Source organism: Pseudophryne corroboree, chromosome 1 (assembly GCF_028390025.1).
Source record: "Pseudophryne corroboree isolate aPseCor3 chromosome 1, aPseCor3.hap2, whole genome shotgun sequence".
NCBI classification, from domain to species: Eukaryota; Metazoa; Chordata; class Amphibia; order Anura; family Myobatrachidae; genus Pseudophryne; species Pseudophryne corroboree.
This window is the reverse complement of record NC_086444.1, coordinates 16,869,238-16,886,439: the sequence shown is the minus strand read 5'-3', so window position 1 is coordinate 16,886,439 and position 17,202 is coordinate 16,869,238. Positions and strand designations below refer to the sequence as shown.

Below are 17,202 nucleotides of genomic sequence, written 5' to 3'. Positions count from 1 at the left end.
CACAAGCGATCGCATCCCTGCTATGCTAAAATACACTCCCCAGTAGGCCGCGTCAGGTTGATCGCATGAGCAGCAAAAAGTTGCTACGTGCGATCAACTAGGAATGACCTCCATAGACTCCAACTCAGATTACGATCTTTAAACCGGTAAAATCCCTTTGATAGAGGGCACCATCGGACAATGTATTTGGGCTTACCTTTGTCAGACCTCTGCAACCTCACAGAAAGTAGGAGTCTTGTCGAAAATACTGAAATCTTCCGTGTTCGTCTGTCTGGTCTTATCGCGTCCTCAGTTCCCTTTAGTCCTGATAGGGTGTCTGGAGTCCACCCTGCTATGTGCAGCAACACACCTGTTTGGAACGCCTTGGTACCTCACTCCAGCCTGGTGTCTCATGTGATTGGTCTGGCTCCGTTTCATTCGTTATTCTGGCCAGTTCCTGTTGCCGGTGATTTTCACTAGTTCCTTAACCCCTGCACGTCCTTTGGGCAGGCAATATTTGTATTATATGGAGTACTACCTTCAAGAATAATGTGGATGGTGTGAAGAGCGGACGCAGGGCATGATGAATGACCTAGTATGATAATAATATGTTATGTGTACATAATGTAGTTATAAAGACAATGTTTGGTAAATACCACATACACAGTGTGAGTGTGTTGGGAGATTATTTCTCATATATATCACTATACAGCCCCTTCCCCTATATAACATTACATACACAGTGTGCGCTGGGGACTTATACCTCATCACAGTATATGGTATTAGCCTCTCACCAGCGTCATTGCCCCCGCACACTGCACATTACAGACTCTCACTCTGCACCAGTAACAGCAACCACCATCTTCCTTCCTGGCCGCACAAGGCATGCTGGGAGTTGTTGTCTCTGCTCGCATCGTCCGCAGTCTATCGTGCCAGATACACATATGCCCCACAGAGCCAGATATGCCCCACAGTGGCAGTTATACATAAGCCCCACAGTGCCAGATATACATATGCCCCACAGTGCCAGATATACATATGCCCCACAGTGTCAGATATACATATGCCCCACAGTGCCAGATATACATATGCCCCACAGTGCCAGATATACATATGCCCCACAGTGCCAGATATACATATGCCCCACAGTGCCAGATATACATATGCCACACAGTGCCAGATATACATATGCCCCACAGTGCCAGATATACATATGCCCCATAGTGCCAGATATACATATGCCCCACAGTGCCAGATATACATATGCCCCACAGTACCAGATATGTCCCACAGTGCCAGTTATACATATACCCCACAATGCCAGATATACATATACCCCACAGTCCCATATATACATATGCCCCCAGTGCCAGATATGCCCCACAATGCCAGATAAACATATGCCCCACAGTGCCAGATATAAATATGCCCCACAGTGCCAGATATACATATGCCCCACAGTGCCAGATATACATATGCCCCACAGTGCCAGATATACATATGCCCAACTGTGCCAGATATACATATGCCCCACAGTGCCAGATATGCCCCACAGTGCCAGTTATACATATACCCCACAATGCCAGATATACATATACCCCACAGTCCCATATATACATATGCCCCCAGTGCCAGATATACATATGCCCCACAGTGCCAGTTATACATATGCCCCACAATGCCAGATATACATATGCCCCACAGTGCCAGTTATACATATGCCCCACAGTGCCAGATATGCCAAACAATGCCAGTTATACATATGCCCCACCCACCTACTCCACACCACACCTCTCACCTCCCTCCCGCTGCTCAGTCAGACTCTGGTGGTCTCCGGCTGTGGCGTGTATCTTCTCAACTGAGCAACGGTTCGTTAGCCATTTAGAGCTCGCAGACCGGCAGCCGTGGCTACTGATTGGCCGCCGGTTCGCGAGCTCTGATTGGCTAATGAACCGGTACTCATTCGACAAGATACACGCCGCTGCTGGAAACCAAAGTCTGACTGAGCAGCACTGAGGGACGGGACCACGCTGCGCTCTCCTCTCCTCTCCTGACACAGCAGCGGGCTGGGAAGGGGAGGAGGAGCACATCGGCTGCTTTTACAGTAATTGCCACTAACGGCGGCTATGGTGTGTGTGAGTGGCGGCCCGTGGGTATGGCGTACGGGCGGCTAGATTCTTAACGGTAAGCCATACCCAAGTGTGCAGGCCTGATCTCTGCTATCCAGATCTGTGACTCTATGACTCAGAGCTCCTAGCCACGCCCAGCGCCACGTCCAGCATTTGCAAACGAGTCATAGAGTCACAGATCTGGACATATATATATGAGATGTGACATATTTTGTTTTTTATTTGTTGCTTTTTGGATATCCTCCTCTAGAACTACCTACCCCTGTCTTTTCCCGGGCCGGTCTTGGAATACAGCAAAGGCATGAAAAGCCTCAGAGAAATAGAGATGATGGGAAATGGAATGAACAGCAACGAGTTCCATTCAGAGGTAGGGAAGAGGGAGGGGGGCTATTGGGGAGTGAAACGCTAACATACCTGCAGGTGACTGGGATGAAGTTACCCATGGGTGTGAGGATGGGAGAAGACTAAGGTGCTAGCTAGGCCCTCCATGGTGATAGCTTCACCCCATGATACAGACCACACCTCCACAGCACTGATCATGGTCACACTCCTGTAGCCGTAGTCACACCCTTGCGGCACTTCTCACACCCTCGCGGCACTAGTCACACCTCCGCGCAACTAGTCACACCCATGGTGCACTGGTCACAGCCCCTGCGGTATTAGTCACACCCCTGCACCACTGGGGACACCTCCGCGGCACTGGTCACAGCCCCTGCGGTGGCACACAAATGTCCCTTCATAAATGTCAGCTCCAGGACTATGTGAACCTTTCTCTTGAATTGTAGGAGGAGGGAGAGCGAAATAGGCGATGAAGAGACAGATAGAGATAAGAGGAAAATAGACAAAGGGGCTCATTCAGGTTGAATCGCATAAGTGATCCAATGCACAGTTTGGGAAACTGCACACACAAAAGACACGTTCTGCGCATGATCAGAATGGATCCTGCGATCGTATTGCGGTAATGCAAACTCCTCTGCCTGACTGACAGGCAGAGGCGTTTGAGGGGAAGGACGGGGTCGGCTGACTTTGCTGGAAACGGTGGCGTGTCGCCCCTGTTTTCTGGGAGTGACAAGGTCAAGAACGGCATCATGAGATGCAGTTTCTTTGGCCTTACATGCCGCCCTCCGGCCCGCCTGAGAAAGCGGTGGTCACGATGTTTGATCATAGACTGCGACTCAGGTCACAGTGCTGCGATCGCAACTACAGCAAGTAGATGCAATTGCAATCCATGCTGAATTAGTGCCAAAGACTGGAGGGAGAGAGATGTGGGAGGAACAGAAAGAGATGTGAGGAGGAGAGCCAGAGATGGGAAGATGGAGATAAAGAGGAAGAAAGAGAGAGAGATGGGAGGAACAGAAAGAGATGTGAGGAAGAGAGCCAGAGATGGGAAGATGGAGAGGAAGAGAGAGAGAGAGATGGGAGGAACAGAAAGAGATGTGAGGAGGAGAGCCAGAGATGGGAAGATGGAGAGGAAGAGAGAGAGAGAGAGATGGGAGGAACAGAAAGAGATGTGAGGAGGAGAGCCAGAGATGGGAAGATGGAGAGAAAGAGGAAGAAAGAGAGAGAGATGGGAGGAACAGAAAGAGATGTGAGGAAGAGAGCCAGAGATGGGAAGATGGAGAGGAAGAGAGAGAGAGAGATGGGAGGAACAGAAAGAGATGTGAGGAGGAGAGCCAGAGATGGGAAGATGGAGAGGAAGAGAGAGAGAGAGAGATGGGAGGAACAGAAAGAGATGTGAGGAGGAGAGCCAGAGATGGGAAGATGGAGATAAAGAGGAAGAAAGAGAGAGAGATGGGAGGAACAGAAAGAGATGTGAGGAAGAGAGCCAGAGATGGGAAGATGGAGAGGAAGAGAGAGAGAGAGAGATGGGAGGAACAGAAAGAGATGTGAGGAGGAGAGCCAGAGATGGGAAGATGGAGAGGAAGAGAGAGAGAGAGAGATGGGAGGAACAGAAAGAGATGTGAGGAGGAGAGCCAGAGATGGGAAGATGGAGATAAAGAGGAAGAAAGAGAGAGAGATGGGAGGAACAGAAAGAGATGTGAGGAAGAGAGCCAGAGATGGGAAGATGGAGAGGAAGAGAGAGAGAGAGAGATGGGAGGAACAGAAAGAGATGTGAGGAGGAGAGCCAGAGATGGGAAGATGGAGATAAAGAGGAAGAAAGAGAGAGAGATGGGAGGAACAGAAAGAGATGTGAGGAAGAGAGCCAGAGATGGGAAGATGGAGAGGAAGAGAGAGAGAGAGAGATGGGAGGAACAGAAAGAGATGTGAGGAGGAGAGCCAGAGATGGGAAGATGGAGATAAAGAGGAAGAAAGAGAGAGAGATGGGAGGAACAGAAAGAGATGTGAGGAAGAGAGCCAGAGATGGGAAGATGGAGAGGAAGAGAGAGAGAGAGAGATGGGAGGAACAGAAAGAGATGTGAGGAGGAGAGCCAGAGATGGGAAGATGGAGATAAAGAGGAAGAAAGAGAGAGAGATGGGAGGAACAGAAAGAGATGTGAGGAAGAGAGCCAGAGATGGGAAGATGGAGAGGAAGAGAGAGAGAGAGAGATGGGAGGAACAGAAAGAGATGTGAGGAGGAGAGCCAGAGATGGGAAGATGGAGATAAAGAGGAAGAAAGAGAGAGAGATGGGAGGAACAGAAAGAGATGTGAGGAAGAGAGCCAGAGATGGGAAGATGGAGAGGAAGAGAGAGAGAGAGAGATGGGAGGAACAGAAAGAGATGTGAGGAGGAGAGCCAGAGATGGGAAGATGGAGAGAAAGAGGAAGAAAGTGAGAGAGATGGGAGGAACAGAAAGAGATGTGAGGAAGAGAGCCAGAGATGGGAAGATGGAGAGGAAGAGAGAGAGAGAGAGATGGGAGGAACAGAAAGAGATGTGAGGAGGAGAGCCAGAGATGGGAAGATGGAGAGAAAGAGGAAGAAAGTGAGAGAGATGGGAGGAACAGAAAGAGATGTGAGGAAGAGAGCCAGAGATGGGAAGATGGAGAGGAAGAGAGAGAGAGAGAGATGGGAGGAACAGAAAGAGATGTGAGGAGGAGAGCCAGAGATGGGAAGATGGAGAGGAAGAGAGAGAGAGAGAGATGGGAGGAACAGAAAGAGATGTGAGGAGGAGAGCCAGAGATGGGAAGATGGAGATAAAGAGGAAGAAAGAGAGAGAGATGGGAGGAACAGAAAGAGATGTGAGGAAGAGAGCCAGAGATGGGAAGATGGAGAGGAAGAGAGAGAGAGAGAGATGGGAGGAACAGAAAGAGATGTGAGGAGGAGAGCCAGAGATGGGAAGATGGAGAGGAAGAGAGAGAGAGAGAGATGGGAGGAACAGAAAGAGATGTGAGGAGGAGAGCCAGAGATGGGAAGATGGAGATAAAGAGGAAGAAAGAGAGAGAGATGGGAGGAACAGAAAGAGATGTGAGGAAGAGAGCCAGAGATGGGAAGATGGAGAGGAAGAGAGAGAGAGAGAGATGGGAGGAACAGAAAGAGATGTGAGGAGGAGAGCCAGAGATGGGAAGATGGAGAGGAAGAGAGAGAGAGAGAGATGGGAGGAACAGAAAGAGATGTGAGGAGGAGAGCCAGAGATGGGAAGATGGAGATAAAGAGGAAGAAAGAGAGAGAGATGGGAGGAACAGAAAGAGATGTGAGGAAGAGAGCCAGAGATGGGAAGATGGAGAGGAAGAGAGAGAGAGAGAGATGGGAGGAACAGAAAGAGATGTGAGGAGGAGAGCCAGAGATGGGAAGATGGAGATAAAGAGGAAGAAAGAGAGAGAGATGGGAGGAACAGAAAGAGATGTGAGGAAGAGAGCCAGAGATGGGAAGATGGAGAGGAAGAGAGAGAGAGAGAGATGGGAGGAACAGAAAGAGATGTGAGGAGGAGAGCCAGAGATGGGAAGATGGAGATAAAGAGGAAGAAAGAGAGAGAGATGGGAGGAACAGAAAGAGATGTGAGGAAGAGAGCCAGAGATGGGAAGATGGAGAGGAAGAGAGAGAGAGAGAGATGGGAGGAACAGAAAGAGATGTGAGGAGGAGAGCCAGAGATGGGAAGATGGAGATAAAGAGGAAGAAAGAGAGAGAGATGGGAGGAACAGAAAGAGATGTGAGGAAGAGAGCCAGAGATGGGAAGATGGAGAGGAAGAGAGAGAGAGAGAGATGGGAGGAACAGAAAGAGATGTGAGGAGGAGAGCCAGAGATGGGAAGATGGAGATAAAGAGGAAGAAAGAGAGAGAGATGGGAGGAACAGAAAGAGATGTGAGGAAGAGAGCCAGAGATGGGAAGATGGAGAGGAAGAGAGAGAGAGAGAGATGGGAGGAACAGAAAGAGATGTGAGGAGGAGAGCCAGAGATGGGAAGATGGAGAGAAAGAGGAAGAAAGTGAGAGAGATGGGAGGAACAGAAAGAGATGTGAGGAAGAGAGCCAGAGATGGGAAGATGGAGAGGAAGAGAGAGAGAGAGAGATGGGAGGAACAGAAAGAGATGTGAGGAGGAGAGCCAGAGATGGGAAGATGGAGAGAAAGAGGAAGAAAGTGAGAGAGATGGGAGGAACAGAAAGAGATGTGAGGAAGAGAGCCAGAGATGGGAAGATGGAGAGGAAGAGAGAGAGAGAGATGGGAGGAACAGAAAGAGATGTGAGGAGGAGAGCCAGAGATGGGAAGATGGAGAGAAAGAGGAAGAAAGTGAGAGAGATGGGAGGAACAGAAAGAGATGTGAGGAAGAGAGCCAGAGATGGGAAGATGGAGAGGAAGAGAGAGAGAGAGAGATGGGAGGAACAGAAAGAGATGTGAGGAGGAGAGCCAGAGATGGGAAGATAGAGAGAAAGAGGAAGAAAGTGAGAGAGATGGGAGGAACAGAAAGAGATGTGAGGAAGAGAGCCAGAGATGGGAAGAGGGAGAGGCAGAGAGTGAGAGAGATGGGAGGAACAGAAAGAGATGTGAGGAAGAGAAGCCAGAGATGGGAAGATGGAGAGAAAGAGCGTGAGAGAGATGTGGGAGGAACAGAAAGAGATGTGAGGAGGAGAGCCAGAGATGGGAAGATGGAGAGAAAGAGGGAGAAGAAGAGAGTGAGAGAGATGGGAGGAACAGAAAGAGATGTGAGGAGGAGAGCCAGAGATGGGAAGATGGAGAGAAAGAGGAAGAAAGTGAGAGAGATGGGAGGAACAAAAAGAGATGTGAGGAGGAGAGCCAGAGATGGGAAGATGGAGAGAAAGAGGGAGAGGAAGAGAGTGAGAGAGATGGGAGGAACAGGAAGAGAGCCAAAGATGGGAAGATGGAGAGAAAGAGGGAGAGGAAGGGAGCGAGAGAGATGGGAGGAACTGAAAGAGATGTGAGGAGAGCCAGAAATGGGAAGATGGAAAGAGGAAGAGAGTGAGAGAGATGGGAGGAACAGAAAGAGATGTGAGGAGGAGAGCCAGAGATGGGAAGATGGAGAGAAAGAGGAAGAGAGTGAGAGAAATGGGAGGAACAGAAAGAGATGTGAGGAAGAGAGCCAGAGATGGGAAGAGGGACAGGAAGGGAGTGAGAGAGATGGGAGGAACTGAATGAGATGTGAGGAGGAGAGACAGAGATGGGAAGATGGAGAGAAAGAGGAAGAGAGTTAGAGAGATGGGAGGAACAGAAAGAGATGGGAGAAGGAGAGCCAGAGATGGGAAGATGGAGTGAAAGAGGGAGAGGAAGAGAGTGAGAGAGATGGGAGGAAGAGAAAGAGATGTGAGGAAAAGAGCCAGAGATGGGAAGATGGAAATATGGAGAGGAAGGGAGCGAGAGAGATGGGAGGAACAGAAAGAGATGTGAGGAGGAAAGCCAGAGATGGGAAGATGGAGTGAAAGAGGTAGAGGAAGAGAGTGAGAGAGATGGGAGGAACAGAAAGAGATGTGAGGAGGAGAGCCAGAGATGGGAAGATGGAGAGAAAGAGGGAGAGAGTGAGAGAGATGGGAGGAACAGGAAGAGAGCCAGAGATGGGAAGATGGAATGAAAGAGGGAGAGGAAGAGAGTGAGAGAGATGGGAAGAACAGAAGGAGATGTGAGGAGGAGAGTCAGAGATGGGAAGATGGAGAGAAAGAGGGAGAGAGTGAGAGAGATGGGAGGAACAGGAAGAGAGCCAGAGATGGGAAGATGGAGAGAAAGAGGGAGAGGAAGAGAGTGAGAGAGATGGGAAGAACAGAAAGAGATGTGAGGAGGAGAGTCAGAGATGGGAAGATGGAGAGAAAGAGGGAGAGAGTGAGAGAGATGGGAGGAACAGGAAGAGAGCCAGAGATGGGAAGATGGAGAGAAAGAGGGAGAGGAAGAGAGTGAGAGAGATGGGAAGAACAGAAAGAGATGTGAGGAGGAGAGTCAGAGATGGGAAGATGGAGAGAAAGAGAGTGAGAGAGATGGGAGGAACAGAAAGAGATGTGAGGAGGAGAGCCAGAGATGGGAAGATGGAGAGAAAGAGGAAGAGAGTGAGAGAGGTGGGAGGAAAACAGAGATGGGAGGGGGGATATACATTGGGGGAAAAGCAGGAGACGGGAGGAAGAAGGGAAGATGGTGGAGAGAGATGGAAAAGTGGGGAAATGAGAGAGCATAAAACCACTGCGATTACGTTTATAATAACTAGAACCCAGCTAATATATTAGTCCGTTATAATTTTTATGCAATACTGTATTTTTTTGTTTTTAAGATGAAGCTGGAGTCAGCTGACGCGCCCGCGATGCTGATTTCCCCGCATCATCTATAGGGTTACGGTCATTTGGTCGACAGCACTTAGGTCGACAGTCATTAGGTCGACCACTATTGGTCGACATGCATTAGGTCAACATGGTCAATAGGTCGACATGATCAATAGGTCAACATGTACTAGGTTGACATGGGAAAAAGTCGACATGAGTTTTTCACTTTCCTTTTCTTCCTTTTTTTTTAACGTTTTCATACATTACGATCCACGTGGACTACGATTGGGAATGGTAACCGGTGCTCAGCGCAGCGAGCCATGTGAAGGGACACGGGCCCTCATTCCGAGTTGTTCGCTCGCAAGCTGCTTTTAGCAGCTTTGCACACGCTAAGCCGCCGCCTACTGGGAGTGAATCTTAGCTTCTTAAAATTGCGACCGACGGATTCGCAATATTGCGATTAGACCTCTCTTAGCAGTTTCTGAGTAGCTCCAGACTTACTCGGCATCTGCAATCAGTTCAGTGCTTGTCGTTCCTGGTTTGACGTCACAAACACACCCAGCGTTCGCCCAGACACTCCTCCGTTTCTCCAGCCACTCCCTCGTTTTTCCCGGAAACGGTAGCGTTTTTTCGCACACACCCATAAAACGGTCAGTTTCCGCCCAGAAACACCCACTTCCTGTCAATCACCTTACGATCACCAGAACGATGAAAAAGCCGTGAGTAAAATACCTAACTGCATAGCAAATTTACTTGGCGCAGTCGCAGTGCGGACATTGCGCATGCGCACTAAGCGGAAAATCGCTGCGATGCGAAGAAAAATACAGAGCGAACAACTCGGAATGACCACCACGGTGCACTAATTGGGGTTCCCTGTCACTTTACGAAGAAAACGAAAAGTAAAAAAACTCATGTTGACATTTTTCCTTGTCAACCTATTGACCATGTCGACCTAATGCATGTCGACCAATAGTGTCCGACCTAATGATGCATACCCCATCTATAGGTGAGAGTTTTTCCAAAGTGGTCTGAAAATTTGCTGTGGATTTTATAATGTAAAACATTTTTATATTCTATTTCATTCTCTAGTGATTGATACTCTTGACTTGAAGCCGCAACGGGTTCGCAATAATGAAGTAACTGTCCCAGCGAAACCCCACGCAGAAGACTCCGGTAATTCTATGTTTTGGTTGTGAAGTGGTGTTTGGTATTAATAACTGTGTTTTCATTGAAATGTTTTATATGTAATATAGATTGCGAAGAGATTGATGTGGGAACTGTACAGATGTAACATGTGCAGAGAGAGTTAGATTTGGGTGGGCTGTGTTCAATCTGCAATCTAAATTGGCGTGTAATATAAAGCAGCCAGTAGTTACCCTGCACAGTGTAACCGCGGCATGTGCAAAGTCTTCCTATAACTGATCAGCTGCATGAACATCGGCATTACCTACAAATGGGAATCAGGGCCTGTATACGAAACACGATGGAACGTGGCCTGAAACAAAGCCCCACCCGCTGCATCATAGCACCTCGTATACAAATGGAGAATTAGTTGTATGCAGATACACAAGTGTTGCGCATCAAATTCAGTGTCGTGAAGCGGGTTTGCCACATTGCATTGCGTTAAAGGCGCACATTTGAGTGTTACAGATGCTCGGACAAGCCGAGTCGCACGGAACCTGGTATGTTTAGAAGAATGTTTAGTGCAATTGCAGCAATACGGTATGAGGGTGTGTGCTATGGAAGGTAGATAGTAACTAGGTTGACAGTGTCTAGGTTGACCACTATTGGTCGACAGTAACTAGGTTGACAGGATCTTTAGGTCGACATGGTCTAGGTCGACAGGTTGACATGAGTTTTTTATGTTTTTTTGGTGTTGTTTTCTTCGTAGAGTGACTGGGAACCCCAATTAATGCACCGTGTCCCCTCGCTTCGCTCGGCACAGATTACCATTCCAATCGTAGTCCACGTGGATCGTTAAGTATGAAAAGGTTAAAAAAAAAGAAATACAATCGTGAAAAACTCATGTCGACCTAGAAAATGTCGACCTAGAGACCCTGTCGACCTAGTTACTGTCAATCAACAGTGGTCGACCTAGATAGTGTCGACCTAGAGACCGGATCTAAAATCTAAAAGGTGAGGGGCTAACAGACAGGGGTGACACAGACGGGGCAGACAGAGAGCATAGACAAGAGGGTTAGGATGAGATTTGGCTGGGTTTGGGGAAGAAGTGGGTCTTGAGAGCCCGTTTGAAGTTTTGTAGAGAGGTGGAGAGTCTGAGGGGGAGAGGTAGGGAATTCCAGAGAAGTGGTGCAGCACGTGAGAAATCTTGTAGGTAGGAGTGGGAGGAAGTAATCTGTTGGCAGGAGAGTCTGTGAGCATTAGCAGAGTGAAGAGGACGGGTGGGAGTGTAAAGAGAGACAAGGTCATAGATGTAAGAGGGAGAGGAGTGGGTGAGGGCTTTATAGGTGAGTGTGAGAAGCTTGAATTGGATTCTGAATGGGAAGGGGAGCCAGTGAAGGGCTTGTAGGAGAGGAGAGGTGGACGTAGTGCACTTGGTGAGGAAGATGATACGGGCAGCAGCACTGAGGACAGATTGGAGTGGAGAGAGGTATGTGATAAGTGCAAGCAGTGATAAGTGCACGGTGATAACGCACCAACCAATCAGCTCCAATCAGCTGCGTTATCACCTTGCACGTATCACTGCTTTATCACTTCTCCAGGCTTAATACATCTGCCCCAATCTCCTGCATGTTTGGCAGTTGGCAGTGGTGAATTTCCCATCAGGCACATGAGGTACCTGCCACAGGGCACCATAGGCTGGGGGCATCAGTCAGACGCTTGTTTTATTACTGTCAGTGCAAAATTACTCCGTAACTACAAAATATTGTCACTGTTCTGCACCGTATTCCCCCTGGAGTGGAGTGTGGACAGGTAGGAGATGCCCAGGTTGCAATGAAGATGGCATGTGGCACAGGGATATATTTTGCAGCGATAGAGAAATGGACAAGTAGTGTGCGCGTTGGCCTGGTGGTTGGCTGGTCATTTCCTTTCCTCATCGTCATCTCTCTGACTGGGTGCAGAAGCAGTGGGATATGTATGTGACCCATCCACACTCCTCCCAAGATGGTACGTACCATGCCATACACCATCTTGGATGGAGTGGAAATATTTTGTAGTTCCTTGGAAATTTTGGACTGACGGACTTTTCCATGTACCAACTTATCTTCTTACTGCCATTGACAGTGAGAAAGCAAGTGTACAAGTGCTGCCCCACCCCCATTATATTATATTAATATTAACCCAGCAATTAACAAATGAGGGTCTATAAGCTTATAGTGAAAATAATACAATTTGGGGGTGGGGAATGTGCAGTGTTGTGTCTAGGGACAGCGTAAGCCCTGAATACACCCCTGACAGCTGTGTCACACTCTGAGCAGCCGTCATTTTCCTACTCAACGGCGAGCAAAGGGTCTGATTCATGTTTGTAAGAAAAGCCTAACAGCAAGCAACTGGGCAAAACCATGCTGCACTGCAGGTGGGGCAGATGTAACATGTGCAGAGAGAGTTATATTTGAGTGGGGTGTGTTCAAACTGAAATCTAAATTGTGGTGTACAAATAAAGCTAACATTTGTAGGCTACACGCAAAAGCCTTCAGTATTTACCCTGCACGGAAACAATATAACCCACCCAAATCTAACTCTCTCTGCACATGTTACATCTGCCCCACCAGCAGTATGGCATGATTCTGCCCAGTTGCTTGCTTTTTTGCTTTACTTGCAAACATGAATCAGGCCCAAGAAGCGTAATAATGCTTTAGAGGGTGTAATAACAGTATGTTCCATGACTGTAAGGGCCCTACACACTAAAAGATTATCTGTCCAATCTGGCTGATTGGAAAGAAAATCTGGCAATGTCTGGGATCAAATGGCAATTGACAAACACTGGAAAACAGACAAAAATGGAGTTTAAGACAAATTGGTTAAGTTTGTTTCATTAAACCAATTTATCTGAACTGTTTTTGTCCATTTTCTTGATTTTGGTAGCAAATTGTTGATTGTCATTTGCTCCCAGCCATTTCCAGATTTTCTTTCCAATCAGCCAGATTGGACAGATAATCTTTAAGTGTGTAGGGCCCTTTATTACACGGACAGGGTGGTTGTTATCAAGTAATCAACAGAAGTTTGGACACCTGTAGGAATTGTTTTCATCAGTTTTCAAGGCTTAATTTAGTTCCATTGCTGTCAAGCAGCTGTAAGTACATGACCCATTACTTGTTCCCTTAAAGTGGCCTTTGTATTATCAGTTTACTGTTCACCTTTGTACCAGTTTAGGTTATTTACTGGACTGGAATTGCTTAAATGACAATAAAAACTGGAGACATGGTGACGTTCTAAAACTTTTGCCCGGTAGTGTATGCTCTGACTTTTTTCATTTAGAGATTGCAGGGGATTATAATCTTTCAATAGAATGTTTTCCGAATTTTATGGTGTGTTCTACCCCTGCAGATAACCAGCAAACAAGGTCACAAGGTGTAGCAACATCATTGCTGCCGGCCACAGTGGCTCCCCAACATCCCGAAGGTGTAGCAACATCATCACTGCTGGCCACAGTTGTTCCTCAATATCCTGAAGGTGTAGCAACATCACCGCTGCTAGCCACAGTTGTTCCCCAACATCCTAAAGGTGTAGCAACATCATCGCTGCTGGTCACAGTTGTTCCTCAACATCCTGAAGGTGTAGCAACATCATCACTGCTGGCCACAGTTATTCCCCAACATCCTAAAGGTGTAGCAACATCATCACTGCTGGCCACAGTTGTTCCCCAACATCCTGAAGGTGTAGCAACATCAATGCAGCTGGCCACAGTTGATCCCCAACATCCTAATGGTGTAGCAACATCAATGCAGCTGGCCACAGTTGTTCCCCAACATCCTGAAAGTGTAGCAACATCATCGCTCCTGGCCACAGTAGTTCCCAAACATCCAGAAAGTGTAGCAACATCATTGCTGCTGGCCACAGTTGTTCCCCAACATCCCCAAGGTATAGCAACATCATCACTGCTGGCCACCGTTGTTCCTCAATATCCTGAAGGTGTAGCAACATCACCGCTGCTAGCCACAGTTGTTCCCCAACATCCTATAGGTGTAGCAACATCATCGCTGCTGGTCACAGTTGTTCCTCAACATCCTGAAGGTGTAGCAACATCATCACTGCTGGCCACATTTGTTCCCCAACATCCTGAAGGCGTAGCAACATCATCACTGCTGGCCACAGTTGTTCCCCAACATCCTGAAGGTGTAGCAACATCAATGCAGCTGGCCACAGTTGATCCCCAACATCCTAATGGTATAGCAACATCAATGCAGCTGGCCACAGTTGTTCCCCAACATCCTGAAAGTGTAGCAACATCATCGCTCCTGGCCACAGTAGTTCCCATACATTCAGAAAGTGTAGCAACATCATCGCTGCTGGCCTCAGTTGTTCCCCAACATCCTGAAGGTATAGCTACATCAATGCAACTAGCCACAGTTGATCCCCAACATCCTGAAGATGTAGCAACATCATCGCAACTGACCACAGTTGTTCCACAACACCCTGATGTGGCAACATCCTTCAGCAATCCCATTCCTGGGTCTGATTGTACAATGGATGGAGGACATGAGAGATACCGTAAGATGAGGGAGGGAAACGTGCAAGAAACTTCCAGTGCACCCTACCAGCTGAATGAAGAGTTTGGCCATAGAATGCATGCTGCTCAGGCCGACAGCCTTGAGTACAACTTTGTGTTGATGAATTCACATCTGACGACATTTTCTTACACTATGGACCAGATATCCAAACTTCAGCAGAAAGCTTCAGCATCAATGCGGGCGATCAAATCAAGCAAGTACATCATTGCTGAGGAATTCAAGGCACGAACACAATATCCTAACATCTCAACTCCGTTCCCCGACTTGTCTGCGCCTCTCTTCTCCTGGAGCCCAGCTGAATTAAGACCATGGAACACTGCACCGACTGGACCACCCCCTGGAACAGGGCCATTCTGCTCGGTTGCATCAACATCTTCACCGTTGGCTTCAGTTGTTCCCCAACATCCTAAAGGTGAAGCAACATCATCGCAACTGACCACAGTTATTCCCCAACACCCTGACATGGCAACATCATTCAACAATCCTATTTCTGGGTCTGCTGGTACAATGGATGGAGGAGATGAGAATTTCTGTAGGATGATGGAGTGGAATGTTCAGGGAACTTCCATTGTACCCAAGCAGCTGAATGAAGAGTTTGGCCATAGAATGCATGCTGCTCAGACCGACGTCCTTGAGTATAACTTTATGTTGATGAACTCACATCTGACCACACTTTCTTACACTATGGACCAGATATCCACACTTCAGCAGCAAGCTTCATCATCAATGAGGGCGATCGAATCAAGCAAGTATATCATTGCTGAGGAATTCAAGGCACGAACACAATATCCTAACATCTCAACTCCGTTCCCCAACTTCTCCACGCCTCTCTTCTCCTGGAGCCCAGCTGAATTAAGACCAGGGAACACTGCACCGACTGGACCACCCCCTGGAACAGGGCCATTCTGCTCGATTGCATCAACATCTTCACCGTTGACTTCAGTTGTTCCTCAACATCCTAAAGGTGAAGCAGCATCATCGCAACTGACCACAGTTATTCCCCAACACCCTGACATGGCAACATCATTCAACAATCTTATTCTTGGGTCTGCTGGTACAATGGATGGAGGAGATGAGAATTACTGTAGGATGATGGAGTGGAATGTTCAGGGAACTTCCATTGTACCCAAGCAGCTGAATGAAGAGTTTGGCCATAGAATGCATGCTGCTCAGACCGACGTCCTTGAGTATAACTTTATGTTGATAAACTCACATCTGACCACACTTTCTTACACCATGGACCAGATATCCTCACTTCAGCAGGAAGCTGCAGCATCAATGAGGGCAATCAAATCAAGTAAGTATATAATTGCTGAGGAATTCGAGGCACGAAGATAATATCCTGACATCTCAACTCCGTTCCCTGACTTCTCCGCACCTCTCTTCTCCTGGCCCCCAGCTGAATTGAGACCATGGAACACTGCGCCGACTGGACCACCTCCTGGAACAGAGCCATAGTTGTACCCCAACATCCAGAAGCTGTAGCAACATCATCACAACTGATCACAGTTGTTCTCCAACATCCTGAAGGTGTAGCAACATCTTCGCAACTGACCACAGTTGCCCAAAACACCCTGACATGGCAACACCCTTCAGCAATCCCATTCCTGAGTCTGCTGGTACAATGGATGGAGGACATGAGAGATACCGTAAGATGGAGGGGAACGTGCAGGAAACTTCCAGTGCACCCTACCAGCTGAATGAAGAGTTTGGTCATAGAATGCATGCTGCTCAGACCGACGTCCTTGAGTACAACTTTGTGTTGATGAACTCACATCTGACCACACTTTCTTACACCATGGACCAGATATCCACACTTCAACAGCAAGCTTCAGCATCAATGAGCATGATCGAATCAAGCAAGTACATCATTGCTGAGGAATTCAAGGCACGAAGACAATATCCTAACATCTCAACTCCGTTCCCCGACGTCTCCATGTCTCTCTTCTCCCAGACCCCAGCTGAACTGAGACCGTGGGACACTGCACCAACTGGACCACCCCCTGGAATTGGACTATTGTGCACAGTTTTATAATTACACTATTTGCTCCAATGTTGTTGTGTTGTATCATTTTGTGTGGAGAGGAAAATCCTTTTCATTACTTATCCTGATTACTTATACTTCTCGCTCAATAAACCTGTATTAAGGAGGATTGTTGCTACTGTCCATTTGTTTAGACTAAATAAGGGCTACATGGTACTCCGCAACCTGCTCCACATGTGACTGCCGGGACCCAGAAGCCGCTGCTGCCGATGGGACAGTGTATGAGGGAAAAAAACGAGGTACTGCTAGGTACACAGTATAAGATTTTGCCCAGCGTCAGCTGATTCACATTGATCAAAACAACTCCCATGTGCAGCGTACACACTACTCAACAATCTATTAGTTCTGATCGATTCTAATTCGCCGATAATGGGCCTAATTCAGACCTGATCGTTCACTAGTTTTTTTTTTTACAGCGCTGCGATCAGATAGTCGCCACCCATACGGGGGTGTATTTTCGCTTTGCAAGTGTGCGATCGCATGTGCAGCCGAGCGGTACAAAAAAGTTTTGTGCAGTTTCTGAGTAGCTCAGAACTTACTCAGCCGCTGCGATCACTTCAGCCTGCCTGGTCCCAGAATTGACGTCAGACACCCGCCAACAAACGCCCTCTTCCTGTCAATCTCTTTGCGATCGGCTGTGCGAATGGATTCCTCGTACAATCCATCGCACAGCAACGATCCGCTTTGTACCCATGCGGCGAGCCTGCGCATTTGCGGTGCATGCGCACGC

At 47.9% G+C, this 17,202-nt stretch overlaps 1 protein-coding gene across 1 annotated transcript in view; it reads left to right on the top strand.

Annotated features, from left to right (window-relative positions):
* The window catches only part of LOC135053761 (uncharacterized), a 214,805-nt gene extending 198,242 nt beyond the window's left edge, over nucleotides 1-16,563 (top strand). Inside the window, exons 5-7 of the mRNA XM_063957502.1 lie at nucleotides 2,359-2,475; nucleotides 9,825-9,908; nucleotides 13,245-16,563. Of these exons, the coding sequence (XP_063813572.1) occupies nucleotides 2,359-2,475; nucleotides 9,825-9,908; nucleotides 13,245-15,766 (2,723 nt within the window). The 3' untranslated portion in view covers nucleotides 15,767-16,563. The remainder of the gene's footprint in view (nucleotides 1-2,358; nucleotides 2,476-9,824; nucleotides 9,909-13,244) is intronic.
* The last annotated feature ends 639 nt before the right edge of the window (nucleotides 16,564-17,202 follow it).